Below are 14,397 nucleotides of genomic sequence, written 5' to 3' on the forward strand. Positions count from 1 at the left end.
AATCTACAGCTACTTCTAACTTCCAGGAGAATTCTGTTAATCAGCAAACAATCCAACAAAAAGCCAGCAATTGTGGAACAAATCGGCTCAGAATAGATTCAAAGTATCACTCTAACAGTCTTTAAATTTGAATCATTGGCTGAAAAGCCATTTTTTTCCCTTCAAGTAATCATTTCAGGTGAGACAAGTAGAAGAGCTGCAGTGCTCATTTTGGCACTTAGACCGTCAAAAAAAACTATTGAAAAAAATCACAGGTTTAGTCACTGCTTAGTGTTTTTGCAATTTACTTAATACGCTCACTTTTCACCTTTTCACACTGTGTTTCTATTTCGTTATGGCAAGGGAAGACAATTTGAAAATAGAACAGTTTTGCTCTTTACTCGGTGTTTTTTATCGAGTGGACAGAAATCAACAGCTAATCAAAAAATACAGAATGAAGGCCGCGTCCCGTGCTGATGAGCGAAGGCCGCGTCCCCGTGCTGATGAGTGAAGGCCGCGTCCCCGTGCTGATGAGTGAAGGCCGCGTCCCCGTGCTGATGAGTGAAGGCCGCGTCCCCGTGCTGATGAGTGAGGGGCGCGTCCCCGTGCTGATGAGTGAGGGCCGCGTCCCCGTGCTGATGAGTGAGGGGCGCGTCCCCGGGCTGATGAGTGAGGGGCGCGTCCCCGGGCTGATGAGTGAGGGCCGCGTCCCCGGGCTGATGAGTGAGAGGCGCGTCCCCGGGCTGATGAGTGAGGGCCGCGTCCCCGTGCTGATGAGTGAGGGGCGCGTCCCCGTGCTGATGAGTGAGGGGCGCGTCCCCGTGCTGATGAGTGAAGGGCGCGTCCCCGTGCTGATGAGTGAGGGGCGCGTCCCCGGGCTGATGAGTGAGGGGCGCGTCCCCGGGCTGATGAGTGAGGGGCGCGTCCCCGTGCTGATGAGTGAGGGGCGCGTCCCCGTGCTGATGAGTGAGGGGCGCGTCCCCGTGCTGATGAGTGAGGGGCGCGTCCCCGGGCTGATGAGTGAGGGGCGCGTCCCCGTGCTGATGAGTGAGGGGCGCGTCCCCGTGCTGATGAGTGAAGGCCGCGTCCCCGGGCTGATGAGTGAAGGCCGCGTGCCCGGGCTGATGAGTGAAGGGCGCGTCCCCGGGCTGATGAGTGAAGGCCGCGTCCCCGGGCTGATGAGTGAGGGGCGCGTCCCCGGGCTGATGAGTGAAGGGCGCGTCCCCGGGCTGATGAGTGAAGGGCGCGTCCCCGTGCTGATGAGTGAAGGGCGCGTCCCCGTGCTGATGAGTGAAGGGCGCGTCCCCGTGCTGATGAGTGAGGGGCGCGTCCCCGTGCTGATGAGAAGGCCGCGTCCCCCCGTCCCCGGGCTGATGAGTGAAGGGCGCGTCCCTGTACTGATTCATTTGAAAGCAATTGATCGAGTGCTTTTCATTCTAGACACTGGCAGCATAACAGCAAACAGAAATGTGTGTCCCTTTAGAGCTTACAAGTATGGAAGCGAATCATCAGGTAATTAAGAAACCCCCCAGCACGACAGGGGTGCTTGTGCAGGAGACGTAAGCGAGGTCGGGGGGCTGGAACGTTAGATTCGGGGCAGGGAGGAGGCCCCACAAGGAGCCATTGAGTGGAGACATGAGAAGCAGAGGAGAACCAAGGCCGGGTGGGGCAGCCTGCAGAGGACTGAGGACTGCAGGGCCCAGCGTGCCTGGGAGCTGGGAGAAGATGCAAACCACGTGAGCAGATGGGGCAGAGCACAGCCCGCCTCCAGCATAGCCCAGGATCCTCTGGCTTCTTCTCTGAGTGAGGCCTTTGGAAGGTGTGGGTGGAATGTGTTAAGAGGACCGTGGTTGCTGTGTTTGTGTAGACAGCCGATGGGAAGGGCTGAAGGAGCAGCGTGGTGATGGGTCTGCTCGGGTCCACGTGGGAGAGGTGGACGATCATGGCCACGTAGCAGCGCACGCGGGAAGTGCTGGACTCCGGAAAGACTTTGCGTGTGGAGCCTGAGGGATTTGCTCCCAGATGATTTGGGGAAGGTTGGAGCAGGGAGGAGTGATCATGACTCCAAAAGTTTGCCCTGAGCAGCTCAAGAATGCGGTTACTGTGTCCTGAGATTGAATACGTCAGAAAGCAGGTTTTAAAGGGAAGGTCATGGGTCCAGTTGGGTCCTGTTTCCTTTGAACTGCCTATTGAATGGAAATACACTCGGAGATAATGAAGTTGGATCTGAGAATATGGATTGGGGAGAGAAAGGTCCACGCTGAAGATGACAGCAATATGTGTCCTCAGGAGCTGTCAGGAAACAGAGTCTTGAAAACCCTGAGGCCAACGGAGCCCACCAGTGAGTGGGTGAAGACAGGAAGGAGATGAGGCTGCTGGAGCCCCTGGGGCGCTTCCCAGAGGTTTCCACGGAGGCACAAGAGTGGGAGCAGAGCTGGGAGCAGGACGGAGACCTTCCCGGGAAGCCCCGCCGTGCACTGGGCGGGGAAGCCGGGAGACAAAGCGCGGCTCCGTCCGGCTTCGATCCTAGTTGAAGCTTAGGGAAAAACTGTTTTCAGCCAAACGTGCTGATGTCTCCTGATTTTAATATAAAACCAAAGACTTCAACAAACCCTTGCTGGGGCATTGCTGATGGCTTTGCTCCCGGCACCCAGGGATGTGAATCCCCTCCACTGGGGAGAGGTTGAGAAACATCTAGAATTCAGTTCTCCAGAGAGGGTGGACTTACCTCAGAGTTTGGGGTAGAGTAAAACATTCTTCTAAGGCTGGACCAGACAATCCGTATTGTTAGAAAGTATTTACATAGTGACTTTTATAATCCACTAATAATCTATGTTCAGTGTATACATAGTTAGCTCTTCTGTGGCTTGAAGCATCTCTCAACAAAATTGCTCAAAGACAACAGAAAGGTACAAATACAAAACCATGTAGCAGAGAACTGTTAACTTAGTATTTGCATTGCATTAGGCCTTTTAAGTAGTCTAGAGATGACTGAAAGTATATAGCAGGATGAGTTTAGAGTATATTGAAATATTACACGTATTGTACGGGAAACTGGAGAACGGGAGGGCCTTGGTTTGCAGGGGTCCTGGAACCGGTCCCTTCTGGATACTGAGGGATGACCGTATGTACGTTTCTTCACGTGGTGAGTTTGCCAATTGATAACATCTTTGTAAAGCCCATGTGGACTCCTTCTTGAAATTATGTTGAACCTTTCGTTAAATAATGAGTCTTTTATTTTTAATAATATCTTTTTTTTTCCTGCTAGCCCCCAGAGGTAATGCTGAAAGCACGTCTAATAGACAAGTAAGTATGTTTAGATTTTACTCTTAACCATTTCCTTTTTAAATTACAAACAATAGAAATTCAGAGTTATGTTGATTTGCAATGGTCAGTACCTTCCAAGAAAGGAAAGAATTCAGGGGGGGCAACTGTATCGTATCTGCCCTGTGGGGGCCAAAGCAGCCTCACAGATCCTATCCGAAATCACCCACCTGTCGATTGAAAAAAGTTTGTTATTTAAACTTTTGATTATTAAGAAAACTTCTGAGTTCCCTTGTTTTGTAGATGTTTTTAAGAGGGGGGTCTTGCCTTTTTGCCCGGGCTAGTCTCGAACTCCAAGGCTCCGGCAATCCACCTGGGATCGCAGGCGTGAGCCACCATGCTGGGCTGAAATCATTTTAGCAATTGTCTGAGTGTTTGTAATTTGGTTCCGTATTTTGTTAGCGAGGCTGCAGGAACAGGAGGCATCCTCCGTGCACAGGTGGATTTCTGTGTCTTCTGGGGTCCCAAAAGGACAAGCATTGGTCTCCGAAAGGGACTCTGGCTTCCTGCTGTGTGTTCACAAACACGCGTCTGTGTTTCTGGCTCTCTCTCTCTCTGTTTGCAATTGGAGGATGCAACGGTGGTGTCCTCCAGCACCCAAAGCCACAAACTATCAGATGTCAAGAACATTTTCCAGAAGATAAACATGAGTGGGTTCCCGTCTGTGTCCTCCAAAGCCGGGGCAAAATCCCCCTGCTTCGCTACCAGTAGTTTGAGATTTATTTTGTCTGCACCTGGTTGAGGTCAAGTTGCCATTTCCTAAGGCAAGCCCCTGTATTGTGGCTTTAAGTGGAGGCTCCAGCACACACCTTGGCTGTAATTTAAAACCCTTTCATGAGGAAAGATGTGTGATGTGCTGTCCTTTGTTTAGCAGATGTTTATGGTTTTAACTTCTTAAATCTCACCGCAAATCACTTACACTTTAAAACAGGGCTGGTCTGAAAGTAATTACCCTCCCTGAGCGCCAAGACCTCCAAAAGGTTGTTTTCATTCCAGAACAGCAGTCAGCGTCCTCACGTGCCCGGTGCGCTCGGCATCTTAAATAAACTCAGTTCAAAGCACACGCCTCCTGCTTCAGTCCTTTTTTTTCAAAAAGAGAAACTGAAGCAGTTTGCCCCTCCCTTTCTAGGGCCTGAGTGGACACACAGACCCCCATGCCTTTCATGCAGTAGCTGTTCCTGCAAACTGTGATACTGGGATTAGGTCCTAATGGGCAGGCCAGCTGCGGCTCCTGCTGCCCGTGGCCATTGAAGGCCACCATGTTTCTTTGAAACATCTCAAAGGGTGACATAGAGCCAGCCAGCAAGGCATCGCCGTATGCATGGCCCGTACAGGACCTACCACAAGAAGGGCTGGGGAGGGTGCACGACGGTGATATGAAATAGGAGCGCTCGTTCCTGACCTCTTCAGCTTCCACTGCAGCTCCAGAGTCGTCAGAGCTGGTGTCTGACAGCTTAAAATGTTAGTCCGCCTTCTGCAGCGGCCCTGACCGTCTTCAGGGACGGGTAAAATACTTGGATGGTTGTCTTTATGCATAACTGATTTAAACCTCAGGTTTAGGGTAGGAGCTAGGTTTGTCTTCTCACCTCTTCAGATCTTTATCAAGGGGAATAAAAGCCAACCCAGAAACCTCCTAAACTTTATAGTTATTTGAAATAATAAAACAGAAGAATGGATCAACATTTGTAGGAATTGGCACTCTTGGAAAAATAAGTCTAGGAAACCGTATATTGCTTTTTTTTCATTCTAAGTTGCTTTTAATTGAAAGTCAAGGTGCTGAATGACAGTTGTTTATCATCATAATAAGCAAACTTTTTAAGTTTGATTTCTTCTTAAAGAGGCAAAATAGTGAACGAAAAAGATAAAAAGCAAAATTAAGAATCAACTGTATCAAATTTTCCTTTATCAAATTTGAAGCTTAAGTTATATGATTAAAATTATTGTTGTATAATCAAGGTGATAAGACATTCTGAAAAACATTTAATATATTTAGTACTTATAACCTTTATGGTAGATGTTACTTTTTGAAATGATATATTTTCCCCAATATTTCTATCATGTCAAGGAAGGAAAGTGTGAAGATGTTCCCAGTGTCCGAAATGTCTTCATTGCTTTTCACTCATCCTTACAACTCACAAGACCAGCCCAGCCCTCTCTGGTTCAGTTCATTCCCAAGGGCAAGCCTGAGTCTTCACAGATGAGTAATGCACACCTCTTAATGTAATGTCTCTCTCTTTTCTTTTCAGCCAAGGAAACAAGGATAAATGGGTTACACACCGAAGGCAGTTCCTAGACATGTGGGAAATTCCCTCACCAAAGAGCAATTACAAAAACAGAAACACATAGTATTTGCACTTTGTACTTTAAATGTAAATTCACTTTGTAGAAATGAGATATTTAAACAGACTGTTTTAATCTGTGAAAATGGAGAGCTGGCTTCAGAAAATTAATCACATACAATGTATGTGTCGTCTTTTGACCTTGGAAATCGGTGTGTGGTGGAGATGTTGTATTCAAATGCATTTAGGCTGAGTTTCTTCTTCGCCTTCCACGTTAGCTGTAGAGCTCTAGGCAGCTTGCAATCCTATGGCTTTTCCTAACCCCTCCCCGCCGGCACTTCCAGGCGGCTATGCTGACAGCGTTGTGGAATCAAGTTGGAAGCTTCTGGTTTCCATGGAAGTTTCTGATGTACGGCCGACCCTTCGGGCAGTTAACATGCAGGGGTTGGTTGGTTTCTTGGGATTTTCTGTTAGTGTGTCTTGTTTAGCTTTCCAGAGATCTTGCTCACACAATGAGTCACGCAACCACTAAAGCTGTCCTTAAGTACACGTGGTTCCCCTGGAGGAAATAACATTTTCAAACTGTCTTTGGTGTGAGACTTTGGCTCAAAGGATCTCTGCTTTTCCATTGTAAGCTTTGGTTGGATTTTGGCCCTGGGGCTTGAGTTAGTCCTAGAGAGTCCTTTCTGCTGGTGGGAGGCTGCCTAGGAGGGGCCCATCCTTCCGAAAACTAAATCCAATCCCGGTGTGACCGAGCTGGCTAACAGGCTTGTCTGCTGGGTTTTCCTCCTACACATGAACATTGTTCTCCTCGTCCTCCTGCCTGGTCCACCCCAGGGCTACCAGAAGGTAAAATCTTCACCTGAACAAATGACCAGCAGCTCCTTACTGAAGGCACAGCGGATGCGTGGTACCCAGGGGCCGGTGTCGGCAGCCAGGGAGAGGCGCCTGCAGGCCCCCGCTGTTCCTCTCTGCTTTTCTGAATGCATCACAGTACAAGAACTTGCCAATGGGACATTCATCAGAGTGGCCCTGACAGAGAAGGATAGGTGTGGAATGCCCACACGGTGACCGACGGACTGGCCTGCATGCACAGCCGCTGCCGCCCTCAGGCCTGGGCCCGGCCTACAGTCTGCACGCCCACTGCCTTTAAGGAACCGTTTGGAGAGCAGTCAGGAGCAGGTCCTCCGGGTGGGGATGCCGTCTTGGCTCAGACTCTTGGTGGGTTGGAAAAAACCTTCATGGCCCCAAATCCGCCGAGACGTGTCTTGTAGAATGATGTTTGCGGATGCTGCGGACATTGAGTGAGGCTTCTTACTTATTTAAACCGTGCAAGGGAAAAAACAAGGCTTTGGAGCCACAGGAAGCTCAAGTACATGCCTGTGTTGTTTAAGAAACAGTGATGATCCTCAACTTTTTGGATAATCTTTTATATTTCTGATCTTTGAATTTAATCATTTTTCTTAGATTAAAATAAAATATGCTATTGAAACATATTAGTCTTTTCTTTCCAAATAAATGCAGACGTTTATCATTGCTTAATTTTACAGGTGTCCACTGTAATGGAGGGAGAGGTGAGGGCTCTGGGCAGAAAGAATTGGAATCCTGGCTCTGTCCCTGAGTGGTGTGTGACTTTAGATGCGACCCTGCAGTTCCCGCCTGGGATGTGGGGATGCTGGTAGAGGCATAAGCCCCTGCCTCCCGCGCACGGGAAGGGAACTGGGAGTGTTAATGTGTGCCACATACGTGTTTGTGTTTGCCCAACCGCGTGGGAGGTGGTCCGTCCGTCAGTCCTAATTCCACATGGTCCGGTGCTGCTTATGTCACCCAGTGCTATGGGAAACTTCAGAAGAAACAAAGAGCATCTTATTTTGATTAAAGCTGGTGGCTGGGGACAGTGGCTCACGCCTGTACTCCCAGCACTTTGGAGGCTGAGACAGGTGGATCATTTGAGGTCAGGAGTTTGAGACCAGCCTGGCCAACATGGTGAAACTCCGTCTCTACTAAAAATACAAAACTTACCTGGGCATGGTGGCAGGCACCTGCAATCCCAGCTACTTGGGAGGCTGAGGCAGGAGAATCAATTGAACCTGGGAAGTAGAGGTTGCAGTGGCCTGGGATGTGCGACTGCACTCCAGCCTGAGCAATACTGAGCAATAGAGCAAGACTCAGTCTCAAAAAGAAAAGAAAGAAAAGCTGGTGCCCCTCTCCAAGTCACACAACTAGAAGCCCAAGGATGCCTGAACCTGCCCCCCGCACCCCCACACACACCCCACATCCCTGCCTCCCTTAGGCCTTCATGTTTCCCTTGGGCTGCTGTGGTAGCTTCTTAACTGGACACACTTCCTCCAGGATTCATGACTGCCTCTTGGTCCTAAGTCCCTGCAGTCCACCCCAACCCCACACACAATTTTCTGTCTATTCAGAAAAAGAGTGATCTTTGTAAACCCTGTCTTAGCATTGGTGACGATCAGTTGTGCAGTACAGACAGTGCTGTGAAGGGCGTTAGGACTGTCAGGGAGAGCTGCTGGCGCAGGTGGGGCTTGAACTAGGATTTGAAGAGGCGGGAGAGGATGAAGCGTCGAAGAAGTCGGAAAAAGCCTGAAAAAGACAGGAGGGAAAGGGAGAGGGAGCCATGCAGCCAGTGCAGGGGTTTCTTACTGCAAAGTATTAAGATTGCAAATCCAAACCAGAAATGTGTTTCTCTCACGTAGGCCATGTGGCTGTTTCTAGTGAAAGATGCCTCCTTCCCCAAACCATCCTCCGTGCCCCTCATGTCTGAAAAGGCTTTCCTGCATTCTTGTCAAAAATATCTTGGTTGGAGATTTATTTTAGAATTATACTGAATAATTCATAAATCATGCCCATCACTGCCACACCAGAAATTCTTTTAATTATCAAAGTGAATATTTTCAGCTTTTTTTGGAATCAGCGTACAGAAATGAGTAGCATGGTCATAAGCTGCCAATTGGGCAATCGAGCCGTGCAAACAACGAAGCTACCCAAGAAAGACAGTAAGGGCCGGGCGTGGTGCTCACACCTGTAATCCCAGCACTTTGGGAGGCTGAGGCGGGTGGATCACCTGAGGTCAGGAGTTCCAGACCAGCCTGGACAACATGGCAAAACTCTGTACTAAAAATACAAAAAATTAGCCAGGCGTGGTGGCGGGCACCTGTAATTCCAGCTCATCGGGAGGCCAAGGCATGAGAATCACTTGAACCTGGGAGGCAGAGGTTGCAATGAGCCGAGATTGCGCCACTGCACTCTAGCCTGGGGGATAGGGCAACACTCTGTCTCCAAAAAAAGATAGGAATATCTGCAGTTATGCAATGCTCATTCATCTTTGTCTTCATCTCTGTGTGTTGTCTGAGGTTGGTCAGTCTGGTATGGTAGTCTGGGCTCTGCTGAGCTGGCTGTGTGCTTCAGGATGGGCACGGTGGTCCAGAGTCTCATCCTTCTGGGACTCGTGGGTCATGAGGGGCATGTTCTTTGACGTCTGTGGCTAAAACACAGGAAGCTCAGCTGGACTTCACAGGCACATTCCGTGCCTCAGCTGTGACCTGTGTGCAGCTGCTATCTGCTGGCTGAGGTCTGTCCCGTGGGTCAGAGCAAGTCACAAGGCTGGGGCAGCGAGTGGATGCAGAATGCCCCTCACAGTAATGGAATCTCGCCAGTCAAACTCCGTCTACACAGGCGTGTCTGCTGAACCTCCTACTGAGAGCGGAGAGGCCAGGGGAGGCGTGCACACTAGTGCAGGGTCAGGCAGATCATGGGGGTTACGCCAACGGAACAGGGGCCTCCCAGCTGACCAGCAGCATGACCTGCAGTCCACGGAACTCCAGCCTCCTCGATTTCAGCCCCTGGACCAGAAACCGGTGTCTTTGACATCTCCCTCTCAGAGTTACTGTGAGTGGATTGGAGATCGTAGGTGTAGAGCCTACAGGCACTCTAGAGAAGCCATCAGGAGCTCAGCGTGGGTGTCAGAACCCTTCTGTATCAAGTGATTCTGAATTTCCACTTGAAAGAGAATAAAGGAGAGGGAAAATTGAATCCACAAACCTGAGCAATACGCATCAGGCTGAAATAGCAGGTCTTAAGCACCAGCAGAAGGAAGCCTCCAAAGGCGGTAGGGGAATTTTATGCTGCCTCCTCAGAAGTGTTAGGAATTGACTTCACTTATAAGAAATAGAAAATGGAAACCAAATCCCAGCGGCCTAAGTCCATGACTTATTTTTCTCAGTTAACAAGAAGCCAGGCAGAAATCAAACCTGTGTGGGGATCCAGCCAGCAGCACCACCCTGTGCCCGTCCCTCCTCTCTGCCCTCCATCCCCCGGGGGGAAGCTTAGCCCCTGCACTCCAGTCCCCCTTCTCTGTCCCAACCACAGGGGAGGCTTGACCCCTGCACCCAAGCCCCTCCTCTCCATCCCCCGGGGGGAGGCTTAGCCCCTGAACCCCAGTCCCCCTCTCTGTCCGAACCACAGAGGAGGCTTCACCCCTGCACCCCAGTCCCTCCTCTCCATCCCATCCGCAGGGGAGGCTTGACCCCTGCACCCCAGTCCCTCCTCTCCATCCCATCCACAGGGGAGGCTTCACCCCTGCACCCCAGTCCCTCCTCTCCATCCCATCCACAGGGGAGGCTTCGCCCCTGCACCCCAGTCCCTCCTCTCCATCCCATCCACAGGGGAGGCTTCACCCCTGCACCCCAGTCCCTCCTCTCCATCCCATCCACAGGGGAGGCTTCACCCCGCACCCAGTCCCTCCTCTCTATGCCATCCACAGGGGAGGCTTCGCCCCTGCACCCTGGTCCCTCTGCTTCTGTGGAGGGAGGCTTCATCTTCATGCTGCCCAGAGGGCTCCTGTGTCTTTATGCATCTGAACAGACAGGACCCAGGGTGGAGAGCGGGAGCAGGAAGCAGATCTGGAGGGTGGAGAGTGGGGGCAGGAAGCAGAACCTGGCAAGTTTCATGATTGTAGTTCCCTTCCGCCCTCTGCCCCCAACCCCGGCCCATCTAGTGGAAGTCTGATGAATTTCACTGACCACCAATGTCTCTTCTTGGCGTTTCTGGCTTCAGAGTTTTAACTGGACATTTGCTGCCCAGGACAAAATGGGAGTTCTGTAGGCAAGGACGGAGGAGGAGACGAGTATCTTGTTATTAATGTTTAGCTTTAGAAAAAATATTTTGCTTCCTCATGTTAAAGTTGAAATCATGCTCAGTACAAAGAGTTCTTACAGTCGCCACCGGCCTGCTCGTACATTGCCTTTTCAGTCTCCTGAGGCTACTGTGGGTGGGAGGAAGGTGTCTTTTTATTGCTTCTAGAGCTCTTGAAAGTGTGACTTGAGGTAAGGCTCTAAGTTCAAATTCACATATTCATGATTCTGAGTATTGTAATAGACATAAGTTTTGTTATTTAAAATATGTCAACTCACTTGCTTTTTCATCTAAGAAATGGTCTTTCTAATTTGTTAAGGAATGTTATTAACTGAGCCCTGTTACAATAAAAGAAATGTATTTCTAAAAATAAAATAAAATACATAATTTTTTTTTCTTTTGAGACGGGGTCTTGCTCTGTTGCCCAGGCTGGAGTGCAGTGGCGTGATCTCGGCTCACTGCAACCTCCACCTCCCAGATTCAAATGATTCGCCTCCTTCAGCCTCTTAAATGTGTTTTTTTTTTTTTTTTGAGACAGAGTCTCACTCCGTCACCAGGCGCCAGGCTGGAGTACAGTGGCGAGACCTCGGCTTACTGCAACCTCCACCTCCGAGGTTCAAGCAATTCTCCTGCCTCAGGCTCCCGAGTAGCTCGGACTACAGGCACGCGCCACCATGCCCAGTATTTTTAGTAGAGACGGGGTTTCACTATGTTGGCCAGGATGGTCTCGATCTCTTGACCTCATGATCTGCCCGCCTCGGCCTCCCAAAGTGCTGGGATTACAGGCTTGAGCCACCTCGCCCTGCCTTAAATGTGTTTTGAGATGGGGTGAGGAGGTTGACTTGGTAGTGAGATCGTTTTTTTAATGTGAGAAGGAAATAGTAGTCAGTTCTGGCTTCTCCGAGCAGACAGGTGTGACCTGGAGCGTGCACGCACTGAAGACTGACGCCTCCAGCCTTGCATCTAAGCAGTTTCTTCAGACGCCTTCCAGACGTTCTGACCCCGGGCTACGCACTCTGAGGCCTTCGTTAAATGTCTTCTCCAGTTTGGGCAAGAGGAAAGCAGTAAAAGCAGAATGTGTGGATTCTGATATTCCACCCGTGAGGAGGGGCAGTCCCACTACTCTCGCCATTGTTTAATTCGGAATGAACTAGAACCACTGCGCCTCTGGGGACGAAACGCTTCCTAAGCACGCACACGTGTTTTACCAGAGCCTACAACTCAAACATCTTCTATTCCCCACAGCACCTCCAAATCACGTGAAAAGCCACTCAAAAACCACTGATTGGAAGGATGGATGAAAATAACCTCCTAATAGTCTGCAAAGATGTTTAATAATAAATAGGTGTTGTTAGAGAGTGTGTCACTTCGTCTCTTCCCTCCCCCCAGACTTAGTGACAGTTAGGTTTGACTTCTCCAAATATATTATTTGGCTAGGAATGTGTCTATTAAGTAGCATCTTGAGAAATAAGTTATGTTCTGCCATTAATTACCATTATCAAGACATGTTCCAGGCAAGATAATAACCACAGAAGATCATGGAAACCCGAGTGAGGAAACTTTGCTACGTCGCGGACCTCATGTCCTGCAGGGAGAAGCAGCGGACGGCTTATGGTCGCGGATAGGTTGTTCTCTCCCTGTCGCAGATTCCCTACGCCGACCTCAGAACTGGCTGTCCACATTTGTCAGCCACTTGGATGACTCCTTCACCCAGAGTTTGAACAATAGCACCTTTCTCTGATACGCAAACCAACCATTCCTAGAACGTGTTTTTGTTTGCTGTAGTCTTAGTTGATTGCAGCATGTTGGTGGAGCTGACCACCCACAGCTGCATAGGTAGGAAGGGTTGCACAGGCGGCCTGCCCGACTTGCCTGCAATGGAAGATTCTGTCCCACCCGTGCAGTAGGGGAAGGGAGCAACAGGGAGAAGCTCAAGCTGAGGGCCTGCATGCGCCTTAGGAGGAGGGGTGGAGCTACCAGAAATTTGCACCTAATGCAAATGAGATGCCCGGCCCTCATGGGTTTCCTGTACAGACCTTTGTATTCAACTGTAAAAATGCCAACCCACTTCTGGGTCCCCTTTCCACGGCAGAGAACTTTCTTCTTTCGCTTATTAAACTTTGGCTCCAACCTCCCCCTCTATGTCCACCTCCTTAATTCTTTCGATCATGAGACAAAGAACTCAGAGTGACATTTCATGACAAGAGACTGCTGGACTGTGGTGCGTTGGTGACACTGTAACATTGTCAGTCTGCTCTAATTATTTTTGTTGCATAGAGACTGGAATCATCTCCAGTAAAATCATTTCTCCTCTGAGACAGCTGTGGCTGTCTTCATCTGACTTCATGGGTCCCGCGCCCACAGCCATCCCTCCGATACGGTAAATACTGAATGCAAGGCGCATTCATCGCTCTGCTCTTCCCATGCCCTGCATGAGCAAGGGGCCGGCAGGGCAGGGTCCTGAGGGATGGTAGGGCTGGGCCTGAGGGATGGTAGGGCGGGGCCTGAGAACTGGCAGGGCGGGGCCTGAGGGCTGGCAGGGCAGGGCCTGAGGGATGATAGGGCTGGTCCTGAGGGCTGGCAGGGCGGGGCCTGAGGGTGGGCAGGGCGGGGCCTGAGGGATGGTAGGGCTGGGCCTGAGGGATGGTAGGGCTGGGCCTGAGGACTGGCATGGCGGGGCCTGAGGGCTGGCAGGGCAGGGCCTGAGGGATGATAGGGCTGGTCCTGAGGGCTGGCAGGGCGGGGACCTGAGGGCGGGCAGGGCGGGGCCTGAGGGATGGTAGGGCTGGGCCTGAGGGATGGTAGGGCTGGGCCTGAGGACTGGCATGGCGGGGCCTGAGGGCTGGCAGGGCAGGGCCTGAGGGATGATAGGGCTGGTCCTGAGGGCTGGCAGGGCGGGGACCTGAGGGCGGGCAGGGCGGGGCCTGAGGGATGGCAGGGCAGGGCCTGAGGGATGATAGGGCTGGTCCTGAGGGCTGGCAGGGCGGGGACCTGAGGGCGGGCAGGGCGGGGCCTGAGGGATGGTAGGGCTGGGCCTGAGGACTGGCATGGCGGGGCCTGAGGGATGGTAGGGCGGGGCCTGAGGACTGGCAGGGCGGGGCCTGAGAGCTGGCAGGGCGGGGCCTGAGGGATGGTAGGGCGGGGCCTGAGGGCTGGCAGGGCAGGGCCTGAGGGATGATAGGGCTGGTCCTGAGGGCTGGCAGGGCGGGGACCTGAGGGCGGGCAGGGCGGGGCCTGAGGGATGGTAGGGCTGGTCCTGAGGACTGGCAGGGCGGGGCCTGAGAGCTGGCAGGGCGGGGCCTGAGGACTGGCAGGGCGGGGCCTGAGAGCTGGCAGGGCGGGGCCTGAGGGATGGTAGGGCGGGGCCTGAGGGCTGGCAGGGCAGGGCCTGAGGGATGATAGGGCTGGTCCTGAGGGCTGGCAGGGCGGGGACCTGAGGGTGGGCAGGGCGGGGCCTGAGGGATGGTAGGGCTGGTCCTGAGGACTGGCAGGGCGGGGCCTGAGGGATGGTAGGGCTGGGCCTGAGGACTGGCAGGGCGGGGCCTGAGGGATGGTAGGGCGGGGCCTGAGGACTGGCAGGGCGGGGCCTGAGAGCTGGCAGGGCGGGGCCTGAGGACTGGCAGGGCATGGGCCTGAGCCCCAGCAGCCTGAGGCCTGCCACCCA

At 51.9% G+C, this 14,397-nt stretch overlaps 1 protein-coding gene across 1 annotated transcript in view; it reads left to right on the top strand.

Moving 5' to 3' along the window:
* The window catches only part of SMOC2 (SPARC related modular calcium binding 2), a 138,785-nt gene extending 131,709 nt beyond the window's left edge, over positions 1-7,076 (top strand). The window contains exons 12-13 of the mRNA XM_064384093.1: positions 3,248-3,285; positions 5,550-7,076. Of these exons, the coding sequence (XP_064240163.1) occupies positions 3,248-3,285; positions 5,550-5,567 (56 nt within the window). The 3' untranslated portion in view covers positions 5,568-7,076. The remainder of the gene's footprint in view (positions 1-3,247; positions 3,286-5,549) is intronic.
* The last annotated feature ends 7,321 nt before the right edge of the window (positions 7,077-14,397 follow it).

The sequence above is a fragment of the Aotus nancymaae genome, unplaced genomic scaffold (genome assembly GCF_030222135.1).
Source record: "Aotus nancymaae isolate 86718 unplaced genomic scaffold, 86718_ANA_hifiasm-v0.15.2.pri h1tg000034l, whole genome shotgun sequence".
Taxonomy (NCBI): domain Eukaryota; kingdom Metazoa; phylum Chordata; class Mammalia; order Primates; family Aotidae; genus Aotus; species Aotus nancymaae.